The 16,817-nt window shown below is 41.9% G+C and overlaps 1 protein-coding gene across 1 annotated transcript in view; it reads left to right on the top strand.

The window, feature by feature from the left end:
* Positions 1 to 638: 638 nt before the first annotated feature.
* Positions 639 to 16,817, top strand: part of LOC308413333 (PRAME family member 12-like) — a gene marked incomplete at both ends in the record, with an annotated part of 32,532 nt that continues 16,353 nt past the window's right edge. Inside the window, 3 exons of the mRNA XM_080908267.1 lie at positions 639 to 696; positions 1,145 to 1,326; positions 2,354 to 2,445. Coding sequence (XP_080764393.1) covers positions 639 to 696; positions 1,145 to 1,326; positions 2,354 to 2,445 — 332 coding nt within the window. The remainder of the gene's footprint in view (positions 697 to 1,144; positions 1,327 to 2,353; positions 2,446 to 16,817) is intronic.

The raw sequence follows: 16,817 nt of genomic DNA on the forward strand, positions 1-16,817 counted from the left end.
TTGTGGTAGGGAACCATCAGTAGGCCCCGAGTATGCCCACATGGCCAATCAGCTGGGGACTACTCTGGCTGGGAGTCACGGAGAGGTAGATGGTGCCTCCATGTCCTCAGGGTTCCAATCCAAAGGCCTCATCAGCTAAGATGTTCAAAGGGCCTCACAATGGCCCAGACATGTATACTTCCGCTCGGGTCTTGACCTCAGGCACAAGTAGTGTTTTGGGCTGTTGGCTACCTACAGTGACAGAAAACTCCCTTGGCCCCTGTGCCTTCCTGTCCAAACTTGAAGAGGACATGCTTAGAGCCAAGAGAGGTGAGGAGTGTGACCAGGAAGCAGAACTGACAAGTGGAATAGGACCACAGGGCATTTGGCTCAGTACTCAGGCTGCTTACAAAGGTGAGCTCTCACCCCTCTTTGCAAATGTACAAACACTTCTCTCAAGAAACTGATGACAGCAGGCTGGCTCAGGCTGTCCTTCGGAATAGGAGGGGCTCTCCATGCAAGTGGGAAGGGAACTCACAGATACTAGGTATTTGCAGCTCCTGGGAGGCAGTGTGAGGGTGGGCGTGCCTGGGCTCAGGGTGATAATGGTTTATAAGGAAGAGGATCTGCTGTGAGAAGAGCACTTAGCACTCTCCACCATGAAGGGGACACTTCTTCTGGCCTTGCTGGTGATTGGAGAGCTGGGCTTCCAGACAAGTAAGATTGGGACCCTCACTCACCCCATCTCAGTCCCATGAAGATCGCTAAGTGGGGCCCTGAAACAGATCAATGGGTCCTCGGGAAGCCATTGGAATGAGTCCTGCAGAAGACACTCGATTCTTTCTACTCTGGGTTGCAACAGTTGGAATGGGTGGGACGGGGAGATGGAGGTGTACGAGTGACGATACTGCTGAGGAAGGGTTTGTAGATGTGAGGTTGAAGCTGTCAAGTGTGGGGCTTATGTGCAGGTCAGATTTGCAGGCCTGGCCACTCATGTGAAGTGTGTCTAATGGAAACCATGTTGGAGCTGGGAGGATGCAGCCTTTGGGAGGGCAGGACTATGAGAGAGGTCAGTTAAGGCATTTGTAGGTGCAGCTAGAAACCTCGAGTCCCTGATTCTGCCAGCCGGTGGTCTTTTAACGATGTTTTCTGTCTGTGTTTGCAGCGGAAGCGTGCTATCCCTTCATCGATGGCTATATCAGGACATTACTTGGAAAAAGGACATTAATGCATTTATTCCTTTCGAGGTTTGATGCTACCGTCGAGGAGAGGGTGGCCTTTGAAAAACTCCAGGGCTGCTATAATGAAGAAGGATTAAAAGCCAAATTCCTGGATCCCAAAATTATGGTAACATCCTCCCTACCCTGACTACCATGCAGCCAATAGCAGAAGGCCATGTACAAATGATCAATGCAAACATTAACACGTGTCAGGGGACCAGTAACTGAGAACTCAAACCCTTGCCCACACTAGTGCAAACCAATGCAGCACGCTAGGTATACATCCAGCCTGTTCCTCGCACAGTCCTGCAGTTCACTCCCACATGCTGGGTAAACACTAGGTTCTCACCCATAGTAGGAACTGGGTGAGAACTCAGGTCTGGCCTCTGCACAGGTATGACACCCCCAGCTCTACTCTAAGATGCTTGAAACTTTTGTCTACTGGCCAGTATCTTCTTTGGAACCTCCCTTGACTCTACTCCCCTGCCTCAGATGGAGTTCCTCTTCCACGAGTATCATCTGAACTACAGCCTGAACCTCCCTCCATGTCTGAAATGCCACCCCAACCCCCAGGGACTACGTGCAGCTGTTCAATACAGCTGCCTCCTGATGTCTCTTCTTTCAAGCATAACTGGAAGGCAGAGATGTAGCTGTTGAACATTTCTACCCGTTTCCTAAAGTGCTTTTATTTTGAGTGTTATGTCCTCCAGAACCAAAAAAAAAAAAAAAAAAAAAAAAAAAAAAAAAAAAAAAAAAAAAAAAAAATTTTTCTAACAAGCCCAAATGGGGAGTGTATTTTTAACATGACCATACAGCCAATGTGCCTGGAGATGTCCTTAGGTATGGGAAGCATCACCAAAACTCATACTTAGCTACCTTGTCCCTGTTTAGACACAGCCCCCACGATACCTTCCAGAACTTTCTCGCCTTCTTCCTTGTCTGGCTATGGCAGGTCTCAGGCTTCCTCCTGGATGTTGTGGGTGGGCTCCAGTTCCCTTTAGGCAGAGTCTCTTGCTGGAGACCTGAATCACTGCTGGGGAGTTTCTTTCCTGTGGATGAGAAGTGTTCACATCATGGGTGCCTAGGGAGCCCTGCTGAGGTCCTGCACTTTGCCTGTACACACCTCTGTCCCTGTCTGTCTCTGTGTTGTCCAGGCATCCTTGATCTTCAGCCGGGAATGCAGGACATACTATCCCATCGACACCTTGAAGAAAATTGAGGGTCTATTTGGAACTTTACAAAAGCAGTAGAGGTGAATGGATTTTTGGGCAACCCATCTTTGCATCATGTCTGATCTGAGTGCCATCTTCCCGACCTGTCCTCTTTCTCTCCTGAAGTTGGATTCCTGACACCTGTGCCCTCATCCTTCAATCTCTTAGGCTAATTTTAATAAATGCCTGCAGCTCCGTTCTGTGTCCTGTGTGTGTTGTGTGTTCAGAGGATCCTGGAGGCAGTGAGAGAAATGACTTGTGTGGTCACTCAGAGTAGGGTGACTTCCCCTGACAAGCCATGTGATCATGGATCATGGGAGAGCCATTGTAGCCTTCCCTTTTTGTTGCTATGCAGCCAGGTTGGCCTGGAACTAACAGAGATCGGTGTGTCTCTTCTTCCCAAGTGCTGGGATTATAGGTGTGAGTCCCCACACTCAGTTTACTGCAGCTGTGTGAGACTGTTGAGCCTGGGGTTGTCTGAGGGCAAGTAGCATGTATGCAGCCACAGGCTTCACCAGGCTGGCAGGACAGAAATGAGGGGCACAGACACTCACCTCATGTGCTGCCTCCGGACTTTATCACAGGACTGTGAGTTTCTTATGTGCACTTATAACAGTGGAGGAACTCAGGGGATGATGTTTGTGTGTTTCTCAGATTCTCTTGGTCTGCTAGTGAGAGTCAACATTTGTCACACCCTGGTCAACCTAGCAAGTTCTGGACAGCCAGGTTTACCCAGAAAGATCCTGCCTCATAAACAAAACCAAGAGACTGGAGATGGCTCATCAGTTAAGTGATGGTTGTTCTTCTAAAGGTTCTGAGTCCAGTCCCCATCAACTGCATGGTGGCTTCCGACTATCTGAGATGCCCTCTTCTGGTGTGTCTGAAGCCAGCAACAGTGAGTTCATATTCATAAAATAAACCTTGAAAAGAAACCTAAAAAATCTTAAAAAGAAGACATTTTAATGGGTGAAAATATAGCTGACAATGCCCAATTAAAGGAGAAAGAGAGAAGGGCTTTAAAGTAGATTCAGTGTGTATAATGCTCCCATGCCTTATTGGAGACCCAAGTTCAACTCCCAGAGCCTGTGTAAAGCCAGACTTGGTAGCACGTGTCCATAGAGCTAGTTCTTTCTTTAAGAGGTGGGAAGAGACAGGTGAATTCCGAGATGTTTGTAGGGCAGCCACTCTGGCATTCCACGATGTCAGGCAGAGTCCTGTTCTAAACAATGGGTGAGGGATGTCCTCTGATCTCCATGCACACTGTGGTATGTGCACACCCGCTCTCCCTCATCCACTCAAATGCAAAACAGCAGCCAAGCAGCTAAGAGAGAGCAATGGCAGGCAGTGTGGAGAAAATGATGAGCCCCATTAGCTATAAAGGACAGGCATTATATGTTGAAGACGAGTTGAACAGAGCAAGTGCACGTGAGCAGGCAGAGGGACAGAAGGTCACACAAACAGGACACATTGGTCAGTGTGTAACACTGACATACATGGAGGCTTTATTCTGTCCATCTGTTTCCTGATGTGACATCACAACACTAGGGCTTCCTAAGGAAGGCTGGCTGGTCCTGAGGAAGACCAAGTGGCCTCCCCAGGGACACAGCTCTCACAGGTAAACCAATGACCCTGAGCAAACAGCCCATCTCCACCTTTTAACATCCAAGCTGGTAGTATTCCAAAACCCCATCTCACGACCAGGCATGGTCCTGAATCTGAAACCTGTGGGGATTATCCAAACCAGTAAATCCTAGAACTGTTTGCTGTGCCCATGAAATCCCCAAGCAAAGGGCTTGAGACCTCCTCCTGTTTTTCTGTCTCCTGATCGACATTGGTTTCTCTCATATAGGTCAGTGTGGCATGGCATGTGTGCCTTTTCTTGGGTCACGTAAGTTCTGTGTTTCTTCATTATCAAATTTCCCAACTGGAAGGCAGCTAAAAGTCCTTGGAGTAGTGATATGGAAGAAACTGCCTTATAACATAAATCTCACACTTGTATTTTAATGGAAGAATTTTCATGGTCGTAGAGGAATCAGAGACACATATTTTACATGAACTTCTGAAAGGGGAAAATCAAATCACCAAACACCAGGATGGGCAGTTAGAAAAGGGGTGACTATAAAGGGGGGTGGTATGTTAGGAGCAGAGAAGACATTATCATGAGTACAGTGATTTCTTTGGTCTAAATATTAAATAACACTAACCATGCCGGGCAGTGTTGGAACAGGCCTTTAATTGCAACACTTGGGAGGCAGAAGACCAGCCTGGTCAACAGAGAACCTTCTAGGACAGCCAGGGCTACACAAAGCCACAAGGACTAATTGTGATAAAACTTTGGAAAGGCATTTATGTAGATTACAAGAGCACTGGGGCTACTACCGCCTCTCACATACCTGTTATCCATAGCTCACATCTCCATGCTCTTTTCCAGGTGTAAGTCAACTTGTGGGTGATGGCTGTAACACAAAGGCCTCTTTGGCAGCCATTTCTGCTGTCACACATTAAACTGTCTGAACAGCTCGCGTGCTCCATGAACTCCAAGGTCTTATTCCAAAGTGAATCTTCTCATATCAAAGGAGGGAAAGGGAGTGGCTTAAATTCTCCTTCATTGTGAGCTCTTTGGTGTATAAAGAGTCATGGCTCACTCCATGTGTAACCTTTGGTTGGTGATTTAGTCCCTGGGAGCTCTGTGGGAGGGGTGTCTGGTTGGTTGATATTGTTGTTCTTGCTATGGGGTTGAAAACCCCTTCAGCTCCTTCAGTCCTTTCTCTAATTTCTCCATTGGGGACCCTGTTCTCAGTCAAATGGTTGTCAGTGAGCATCCACCTCTGTATTTTTCAGGCTCTGGCAGAGCCTCTCAGAAAACAGTTCTATCAGGCCCCTGTTAGCATGCCCTTCTTGGTATCTGATATAATGTCTGGGTTTGGTGACTTTATATGGAATTGATCCCCAGGTGGGGCAGTCTATGGATGGCCTTCCCTTCAGTCTCTACTCCACACTTTATCTCTGTATTTCCCCTCATGAGTATTTTCTTCCTCCTTCTAAGGAGTACTGAAGCATCCACACTTTGATCTTCCTTCTTGAGCTTCATGTAGTCTATGAATTGTCTTGGGTATTCCAAGCTTTTGGGTTAATATCCACTTATCAGTGAATGCATACCATGAGTGGTCTTTTGTGATTGGGTTACCTCACTCAGGATGTTATTTTCTAGTTCCAATCATTTGCTTAAGAATTTCATGAACCATTGTTTTGAACAGATGAATAGAGCTCTATTGACAGTGTCCTTTGCCTTACAGAAGCTTTTCAGTTTTATGAGGTCCCATTTGTCAATTGTTGGTCTTAAATCATAAGCCATTGCACTTCGGTTAAGGACGTTTTCCCCTGTATCCAAGTATTTGAGGCTCTTCCCCACTTTCTCATCTATTAGATTCAGAGTATATGGTTTTGTGCAGAGGTCCTTGATTCACTTGGACTTGAGCTTTGTATAAGGAGATAAAAGTCGGTAGATTTGTATTCTTCTACATGCTGACTGCCAGTTGAAGCAGCACCATTTGTTGAAAATGCTTTTTTCCTCACTGGATGGTTTTAGCTCCTTAGTCAAAGATCAAGTTAGCATAGGTGTGTGGGTTCATGTCTGGGCCTTCAATTTTATTCCATTGATCTACCTGCTTGTGTCTGTACCATTACCATGCAGTTTTATCATGACTGATTTGTAATACAGGTTGAGGTCAGGGATGATTCCCCCAGAAGTTCTTTTATTGTTGAGAATAATTTTTGCTATCCTGGGTTTTGTTAGTCTACATGAATTTGCAAATTGCTCTTTCTAACTCTATAAAGGATTGAGTTAGAATTTTGATGGGGATTGCATTCAACCTGTAGATATTGCTTTCTGTATGATGGCCATTTTTACTATATTAATCCTGCTAATCCATGAGTATGGTGGTTCCTTCCATATTCTGAGGTCTTATTCAATTTCTTTCTTCAAAGACTTGAATTTCTTGTCATACAGATCTTTCACTTGCTTAGTTAGGGTCACACTAAAGTATTTTGTATTATTTGTGATTATTGTGAGGGATGTCATTTCTTTAATTTCATTCTCAGTTTCTTATCCTTTGACTAGAGAAAGTTTACCTGATTTCTTTGCTGAAGTTTTTTTTTTTTTTTTTTTTTTTCAGGTTTAGGAGTTCTCTGATGGAATTATTTGGGTCACTTAAGAATACTATCATATCACTTGCAAATAGTGATATTTTGACTTCTTCCTTTCCAATTTGTATTCCTTTGACTTTTCTTTTGTTGTCTAGTTGCTCTGGTTAGGAATTCTAGTACTATACTGAATAGGAAGGGAGAGAGTGGGTAGCCTTGTCTAGTCCCTGATCTTAGTGGGATTTATTTAAGTTTCTCTTGATGTTGGCTACGTGCTTGCTGTATATTGTTTTTAGCTGTTTAGGTATAGGCCTTCAATTTCTTATCTCCTAGACTTTCATAATGAATGGGTATAGACTTTTGTCAAATTCTTTCTCAGCATCTAATGAGATAATCATGTGTTTTTTTTTCCTTTGAATCTTTTTATATAGTAGATTAGATAGATGGATTACCATATATTAAACCATCACTGCATCCCTGACATGAAACCTACTTGATCCTGGCAAATGATCGTTTTGATGTGTTCTTGGATTTTATTTGTGAGAAGTTTTTTGAGTATCTTGCATCCATATTAATGAGGAAAATTGTTTTTTGTGGACTATTTTGTGGTTTATGTATAAGTGATATAAGCATAATTATGCCTTCATAGAATGATTTGGGTATTGTTCCTTCTGTTTCTATTTTGTGAAATAGTTTGAAGAGTATTGGTATTAGGTCTTCCTTGAAGGTCTCATAGAATTCTGCACTAAATCCATCTGGTCCTGGGCTTTTTAAAATGACTGCTTCTATTTCTTTAGAGATTGTTGGACTGTTTAGATTTCTTATCTGATCCCTATTTAACTTTGGTACCTGGTACCTGTCTAGAAAATTGTCCATTTCTTCCAGATTTTCCAGTTTTGTTGAGTATAGACTTTTGTAGTAGGATCTGATGACTTTTTTATTTTTCCCAGTTTCTGTTGCTATGTCTCCCTTTTCCTTTCTGATTTTGTTAATTTGGATATTGTTTCTGTGCCCCCTGGTTGTTCTGACTAAGGGTTTATTTATCTTGTTGATTTTTCTCAAAGAACCAGGTCCTCGTTTTGTTGATTTGTTGTATAGTTCTTTTTGTTTCTATTTGTTTGAGTTTAGCTCTGAGTTTGATTATTTCCTGCCATCTACCCCTCTTGGGTGTATCTTCTTCTTTTTTGTTCTAGAGCTTTCAGATGTGTTGTCAGACTGTTAGTATATGCTCTCTCCAGTTTCTTTTTGGAGGTGCTTAGAGCTATGAGTTTTCCTTTTAGCACTGCTTTCATTGCATCTTATTATTTTGGGTTGTTGTATCTGAATTTTTATTAAATTCTAAAATGTCTTTAATTTCTTTCTTTAATTATTCTTTGCTCAAGTTGTCATTGAGTTGAGCATTGTTCAGCTTCCATGTGTATGTGGGCTTTCTCTTGCTTTTGTTGTTATTGAAGCCTAGCCTTAGTCTATGGTGATCTGATAGGATGCATGGGATTATTTTAGTCTTCTCGTATCTGTTGAGGCCTGTTTTGTGACCAATTACATGGTCAATTTTGAAGATGATGCCATGAGGTGCTGAGAAGAAGGTGTATTCTTTTGTTTTAGGATGAAATGTTGTATATATATCAGGTAAATCAATTTTGTTCACTATTTTTGTTAGTTTCCTTGTGTCTCTGTCTAGTTTCTGTTTCCGTGATCTGTCTGTCCATTGCTGACAGTGGGCTGTTGAAGTCTCCCACTATCATTGTTGAGGTGCAATGTATGCTTTAAGCTTTAGTAAAGTTTCTTTTATGAATGTGGGTAAACTTGCATTTGGAGTATAAATGTTCAGTATTGAGAGTTCACCTTAGTAGATTTTTCCTTTGATGAGTATGAAGTGGCCTTCCTTATCTTCTTTGATAACTTTTGTTTGAAAGTCAATTTTATTGAATATTAGCTTGTTTCTTGGGGCCATTTGCTTGGAAGAAAATTTTCAGCCTTTTACTCAGAGGTGGCGTCTGTTTTTTTCACTAAGATGAGTTTACTCTATGCAGCAAAATACTGGGTCCTATTTACCTATCTAGTCTGTTAGTCTATATCTTTTTACTGGGGAAATGAGTCCATTGATGTTAAGAGATATTAAAGAGTAGTGATTAGTGTTTCTTGTTTTTTTTTTCTTTTTTTTTTGGTTAGATGTAAAAGTTTGTTTGTGTTGCTGTCTTCTTCTGGTTTTATTGGAAGAAGATTACTTTCTTACTTTTCCTAGGGTGTAGTATCCTTTCTTGCATTGGAGTTTTCCATCTGTTATTATTTGTAGGGGTGGGTTTGTGGAAAGATATTGTGTAAATTGTTTTTATCATGGAATATTTTGGTTTTTCCATCTGTGGTAATTGAGAGTTTTCCTGGAGAGTAGCCTGGCATTTCTGTTCTCTTAGGTTCTGTATGACATCTTTCCAGGATCTTCTAGCTTTCATAGTCTCTGTTGGTAAGTCTGGTGTAATTCTGACAGGTCAGCCTTTATTTGTCATTTGACCCTTTCCCCTTACTGCTTTTAATATTTTTTCTTTGTTTTGTGCATTTGGTGTTTTGACTATTATGTGACAGGAGAAATTTCTTTGCTGGCCAAAGTATTTGGAGTTATGTAGGCTTACTGTATGTTTATGGGCATCTCTTTCTTTAGGTTAGGAAAGTTTTCTTCTCTAATTCTTTGAAGGTATTTACTGGCACGTTAATTTGGGAATCTTCACTGTCTTCTATGCCTATTATCCTAAAGTTTGGTCTTCTCATTGTGTCATAAATATTCTGGATGTTTTGGGTGAGGACATTTTGGGTTTCTTCATTTTCTTTGACTATTGTGTCAATGTTTTCTAGGGTATCTTCTGCCCTTGAGATTCTCTCTTCAGCCTCTTGTATTTTGTTAATGATGCTTGCATTTATGATTCTTAATTTCTTTTCCATTTCCAGGGTTGTCTCTCTTTGTGGTTTCTTTATTGTTTTTATTTTCATTTTTAGATCCAGGATGATTTTGTTCAATTCCTAAAACCTGTGTGTTTGTTTTTTTCCTGTAACTCTTTAAGGGATTTTTGTGTTTCCTCTTTAAGTGTTTCTATTTGTTTACCTGTGTTCTCCTGTATTTCTTTAAGGGAGTTATCCATGTTCTTTTTAAAGTCCTCTATAATCACCATGAGATGATATTTAAATCCAAATCTTTCTTTCCTGGTGTGTTGGGATATTCAGTACTTGCTGTGGTATGAGAACTGAGTTCTGCTGATGCTACATTGTTTTGGTTTCTGTTACTTAGGTTCTTGTCCTTGCCTCTTGCCATCTTGTTATCTGTGATGTTAGTTGGTCTTGCTGTCTCTCACTGGAGCTTGTCCCTCCCGAGGGCCTGTGCACCTGTGATCTTAGTAGTGAGAGTGCTACTGGGAGACTATCTCTCTCTGGGAAGGTTTTGGGTCTGGATCGTTGTGGAACAGCCTTGGTACACAGATGGAGAGCAGAAATGCTCAGACTCAGGCAGCCACACAGTTCCTGTGCCCTGTGTGTTCCTGGCAGGTCTTCTCTTTGGACAGTCAGTGGAGAGAAAGTGGAGTCTCACCAGTGTGCTAAGGAGAGAGAGTGCTTCTGCGAGACCAGCTCTTTTTGCACAGGTTTCGGGTCCAGAGGGCCATGGGATTGCCCCAGGTCTGTGTGTAGATGGAGACAAGGAGGGCCCCCAGGTCTTTCAAGAAGCTGAGATAATTGTTCATGTTTCATTTTCTTTTTTTGCTCTGGGAGATTCATGCCTATTCAATTGCAAAAACAAACAAACAAACAAAGAGAAACAAAATGAAACAACATAAAACAAGAATCCCTCAAGAGAGTATAGAAAAGGAGACCCAGCATTCTCTCCTGTCTTGTCTGAAACCTGAATAGGAGATGTGGATGGAACAATTCTGTCTTTACTTTCATGCTTAGAATCTAAAGTATCCATAACCAAGATCCAGAGGCTAAAAGCAACTATGCGATCTTTTTCCAGGACTATGTGTTATATAGTATTCATTTGTCCTTACTCCCACTACTTCCCACCTCTGTAGACTTACTGTACTCTCCTCAGGGAACCAAGACTTGTATAAATCAAGAACTCGATTTCTTGTATAAAAGTCAGAAACTGGGTAAGTTGTTTTTGGCCCATCTTTGCTTCTTTAGACTTTAGCATATCTCTAAACACATACTCTCTATGCATTCTACCCTTAACTTGCCCCATTATTACAAGGTTTACTCAACATTTACTTTATTTTTTTATCTCTCAATTACACTCTACCATTGAAATGTTTATTCACTGCTGACCTAAGTCTCTTGTTTTCCTGTACCTTTCATTTTCTTTTATGAGCACTCCTCTCCTGGAGGTGATCTTCACTGTATCCCCCTTACTTGAGCTCCTACATTGAGACACCACCAGACCAAGCCAGCTCAGTCAGTCAGCAGGGTCTCAGGGGAGAAAGTGAGGATTGAAAAAGAAAAGAAACAATTAGACAAAAGTATAATATGAACCCGGCCTTTACTGAGGCAGAAGCAGCTTTATTTTTCCCTAGTCTGCTGCTTTTATATCATTCTAGGTACATCCAAAACACATGGTCAGTTCTTAGATCAAAGACAAAGTCATCAAGCAAAGTAGTAAACAAGGAAATCATGTAAGATGCAATTAAATGGGGCTGGAGAGATGGCTTAGTGGTTAAGAGCACTGACTGCTCTTCTGAAGGTCCTGAGTTCAAATCCCAGCAACCACATGGTGGCTCACAAACTTCTGTAATGGGATCTGATGCCCTCTTCTGCTGGTGTGCCTGAAGACAGCTACAGTGTACTTATATATAATAAATCAATCAATCTTTATAAATAGGTTATAATTAAACAAAGTAGTAAGCAAAAGGATCACACAAAGTAATAAGTAAAGCAGTAAACAAAGCTCCATCATCACTGTTTCTAATATTCTGATCTGAGACTACTTCCTTGTCTGAGCCCAGTGACAAATGCCACTTTCCTAGATGTGGTCCCAAAAGCTTAACAGATTATTAAATCTACTCGTAAACAAAAGCATTTTATAGCCATAATCTTTTATCTGTAGAGGAATTTATATTTTGGTCCAGATTGAAAATATATTTTCTTACACTGATACAAAATTTTGGATATTGATACAGGGTTAAGGTTTTAATTGGTATAAACCTTTGTACATTAATACAACATTTAAAATTAATTCTGTTACACTTTGATAGGATTTATGCCTATGCTTAAGAACAGAAGGCTTAGAAGAAGTCCTTTAATAGCTGATATTAAACACTGTTTGAAATAATTAAGTAGTGCAAGACAGAAGTCAGTCAAACTCATAGACAGATACTAATTAATTTAATTATGATAAAATGTTTTTGAGTTTATTTAAATAGTAAAGAGAAGGCTGGAGAGATGGCTCAGTGTTTAAGAGCACTGACTCCTCTTTCAGAGGTCCTGTGTTCAAATCCCAGCAACCACATGGTGGCTCACAACCATCTGTAATTAGATCTGACGCCCTCTTCTGGTGTGTCTGAAAACAGCGACCATATACTTATATATAATAAATAAGAACATCTTTAAAAATCCCAAATAATAAATAGCTAAAAGTAATTAACTGTTGTGAACTCAGTCCTGCTAGATTAGATAGATGGTCTTTAAAAGCATCAGAGATCCACAGAATATGGCATTTAATGCCATTTACTTATTTAAAAGTCTTCTGACTATGAACCACGTCTGCTCCTGAAGAACCCCCATCCCACTTGAAAGAAGGTGATGAGCATCAGCACATCCATGTGCAGTTGCTTCGACTGCGGCATGCTAGCCACTGGGCAAGACATGCTCTAATTTGAACCGAAGACAGAATGTTGTTCAGAAAGGACAAATGGACACAAGACTGTCAACCCCTAAGCTGATCCAAGATAGTCCTTTATAATTCCTGCTCTACTTATGTTCTGTCAGGTGCTCTGGGCCAGAAGGCTGAAGACAGATGCTCCAGCGTTATAAGTAGTGTTGAGGACTGTCCAGGCAGACAGCTTTCTCTTCAAATTGTTTAAATCTTGGGGGCATATTTCTGCACTTTCTGCATATTCAAATAATTATTCCTCCTCTAATCTAGGATGGGCTGGAAGACTAGTTATAGTCTCACAATCAAAGCTAAGTTGTGTAGCACTGAAGAAGGTGTTCTAGATCTTAAAAGATGTTTCTCAGATGATAATACAAGTTACAACTGGAGATAATTGAGGTGCGACTTGTAAACTCATTAATGTAGCACAGACGATAATATAATCTATCTAAATTGCCAAACAAAACGGGCTGGACTTTGTAAGTGTAATTCATACCTTATAATTTATATCATAATTGTCATAATTCAATTTACATCTAAGAGAAAAGGGGAATTGTTGAATTCTGGCCCTGCTGTCTGTTGTAATGCTAAGTGCGTGTTTCCAAAACCCGGAGTCTGCACATGGACACGTGGTTCTTCCCGGAAGCTATTTCTGATTGGTAAATAAAGATGCTAACAGCCAATAGCTGGGCAGAAGAGACACTGCTGGGGTTTCGGTTTCCCAGCTTGGGGTTGGCAGAGGACCATGGGGAGAAGAAGGTACAGAAGCAAGGAGGAAAAGTTTTAGTTTGGTTTCAGTTACTTCCCGCTGTTTGTCCCTTTCGTTTGAGTAGAAAACTCAAAATCCGTGCCCTCCGAGAGTTCTCTGGAGAAGCTCTTAGCCGACTGAACAACCTAAACCCAACCAAGAAAGAAATGTGTTTTGTTACACGACGGAGCTTGTCCCTAGCGTTTTTGAAAATTAAGGAGGAAACCGATCTAAAAATAAGTCCTGAAGACATCCTTAGGTAGAAATTAATTCCGAGTCACCATGATCCCCTTTGTTCAGCCATGTCTAGAAACAGCTGCGGTGCAGACTGCATCTCCATCTTCTTCATTCCTTTTTTTCTATATCGAACCAGGGTTTCCTTATGTACTCCAGGCTCTCCTGGAACTCTCGACAGAGATCTTGGTGGCCTCGAACTCACAGAGATATGCCTGCCTCTCTTTGCTGGCACTGGGACTAAGGGTGTTCACCAGCACTCCCTGCCTGAATCTTTTTAACGTCGAGGTCATGATGACATTGTACACAGGACACAGATCCTGGCACACTCACTTGGGGACTGTAGCTTGGGTTAATGATTCGCCTGCCTGGCATATTTTCATTATGGCTTTTAAAAAGACTGTTTTTTTTGAAAATTTTATGTTTGCCCCGGCTATGGTGGTACAATCCTTTATACCCAGCGAGGCTTAGGCAGGCAGATCTTTGAGTTCGAAACCACTCTAGTCTACAGAGCAAGTTCCAGGACAGCCATGTCACAGAGAAACACCATCCCAAAATTTCAGTCAATCACATGGTGTGTTTTCATGTCTGTGTGGGTATGTACCACGTGTGTGAAATTGTCTGCTAAAATTAGGAAGATCCTGGAGCTGGAGTTGGAGGGGCTGATAATCTGATTGGTATGGTGTTGGGAGCAGAACCCTGGTCCTCTGCATTCATAACCTGTTGTGATCTGATTCCCTGACCCCCAGCACAACTGTATCCATTCTCTTCCATGCCTGTGAGCTATTTCTGTGGTTGCTGTAACATGCCTGGCAGTCACTGACAGAGAGAGGGACTTGACTCATAGCAGGATCATGCTGTCCACATGCCCTGTTAGGTTCTGAATGTTCTGAGGTTTGTTAATCTTAAGAAATTCCACCAAACTTTATGTAGGACCCACTGAATCAAAGGTCAATATGAACTGTTCTGTCTAAAATGTCTTGAGTCATAGCTGACCACCAGGAAGTACTTCCTGCACCTGGGTATGAACTTACTGTGTTTTTGTTTCCCCATTAAAAGCCACTATAAAAAGATGTCCATGGTCATAGTTCAGAAAATTGGGAACTATGTTCCTGGTCTCACCAGTATTAGGGTATAAGTTTAATATATCCTTTCTGTTTGGCTGAGATTCGTGTTCATGTGGTTTGTGGACTGACTTTTAGATCACCACAAACCCCCCCGAACCACCTCTCTAACTCCTATTTGGACTATTCCATGTGAACACTTAGGAGATAGTTTTAATCTGCACTAGTATTAATATGAAGGTTATTGGTGTTCACTGCTTTTGGCTGCTCTCTGCTTTTACCAATCTAATTCTGTTCTTGACTATTAGAAAAATATTTTTCTCAGCCTGTATCAGGCAAAATCGTAACTTTTGATTAGCTCCCAGACTTGCAAACAGAGCTAAGGAAACAGAATGAACTGGCTCTATAAGATCCAGTGGCAGGACCACATCTAAGAAAGCAGCCAGCAGGTGGCTCAGGAAGAATTTTAAAGAGATCTGCAAAAATGGGGTGAGAAACTTCCATAGCTGGAGGAGAGTGAAGTACAGTTGTCAAATTTGCAAGGGCTTGTTGTTCCTGGCTTCAGAATCGTGACACTCTCCAGCAGAGTATCCATCTAACACACCCAAGACCACATTTAAAACAGAGCTCAACCACCCTAACTGTGGTAGTATGAGTAGGTTTGACCACCATAGCCCCTTGCATTTGAATGCTTGGCCCACATAGAGTGACACTAGTAGGAAGTGTGTCCTTGTTCCTGTAAGTGTGACCTTGTTAGAGGAAGTGTGTCACTGTGGGGGTGGGCTTTGAGTTCTTCTATGCTCAAGCTCTACCTAGTGTGGATGACAGTCTCCTTGTTTGCCTTCAGGTCAAGCTGTAGAACTCTGGCTCCTCCAGTATCGTGTTTGCTTGTACACAGCCATATTTCTCACTATGATGATAATGGGGTGAACCTCTGAAAATGTAAGCCAGCCCCAGTTTAATATTTGCCTATATAAGAGTTGTCTTGGTCATGGCATCTCTTCACAGCAGTGAAACCCTAAGACACAAACCTTGACAAGAAGAAGCAGGTCTGTCTTCCACTAATTAGTGCTGAAACCTGGAGGCCAGCAACCAAGACTAATCAAGTAATCCAGTCCCTCATAGCACTAGTGAACCACTCCTGAGCACCCACTCTGGGCTGACCTACCTGAAAAGTAATTCTGTTATATTTCTGTTAGAATGATGAAGTGTTTCCAAAGACTTATTGGGAAAGCCACCTGTGAGCAAAGACCTTGAGCAAGGTATTCAAACACCCAGCAAAGCAGGACTCTGGAAAATTGATGCATACCGCCCCCGGTGTCCATTTGTGGCAGCTACTAACTTTCTATAGTTTGCTTAATCACAAGTTATAGAAATATTTTTATAAGGGTTTTCTGCCCTGTATTAGACAGTATATTTCTAAAATCAAAGACACAGAAACCTCATATTTTTACTACCACGTTGTCAGCCTACACTGGGCAGGTCCTGAGCTAATCTAACCTGCACCACAACCATAGTTTCCGAGTTAATAACTGTTTAGGTGTCCTCGGGCTTGCTGTGTTCCTTCCACGTGATCATTGTATATCCTGCCTCCTGGCGACCTTCTACTTCTTCTCCCTCTCATTGTGGTTCCTACCTGAGACTGCCCTCTTCAGCTATTAAGTGTGAAGGCATTATGAGTTTTGTAGGCAAATGAATGGAACTAGAAAATATCCTAAGTGAGGTATCTCAGACCCAAAAAGGCATGTTTGTACTCACCAATAAGTGGATTAGCTAGAAAAGCACAGAATGCCCAGGAGAGAGAGAGAGAGAGAGAGAGAGAGAGAGAGAGAGAGAGAGAGAGTATATGGGTTGGAGTAGAGCTAGCATAAGCTTTGGAGTCAGAAGCTTCTCCACTGCCACATTGTGCATCTTTGGATCCAACTGAGGTCATGAGACTTGGGAACCAGCCCCATTTCCCACCGAACAAGGTCTACAATTCCACAGTTCCTTTTCCTTGCTCTATCAATGGGGCTTGCCCCAAGCTCTCACTCGCCTTCCCTTGTCCTTGTGACCCCTTAGGAATATGGATGTATCTTCCTGAGTTCTGTAGACAGCCAGTGGATCAAGAGTAGATATGATGTGAGAACCACAAGACAGGCTTGCAGAGGCCCTGCCTTCTGTGTGTTTGGAGTGAAGAGGAGTTGAATGTGTTGTGATGCTTCCAGAAACCCTCCCAGTGCCTCTTCAGCGTTTCCATGGCAAAAAAAAGTTGGGGCCAAAAATACATTTTGCACCTTCAAGCCCCATTTGAAGTAGAAACTTCAAGGTTCTTTGGAAAGTTAGTTGTACAAAATGGTGTTGTGCTGGGTAAAACACATGGAAAACATT

The sequence above is a fragment of the Micromys minutus genome, assembly GCF_963924665.1.
Source record: "Micromys minutus genome assembly, chromosome: 32".
Classification (NCBI taxonomy): domain Eukaryota; kingdom Metazoa; phylum Chordata; class Mammalia; order Rodentia; family Muridae; genus Micromys; species Micromys minutus.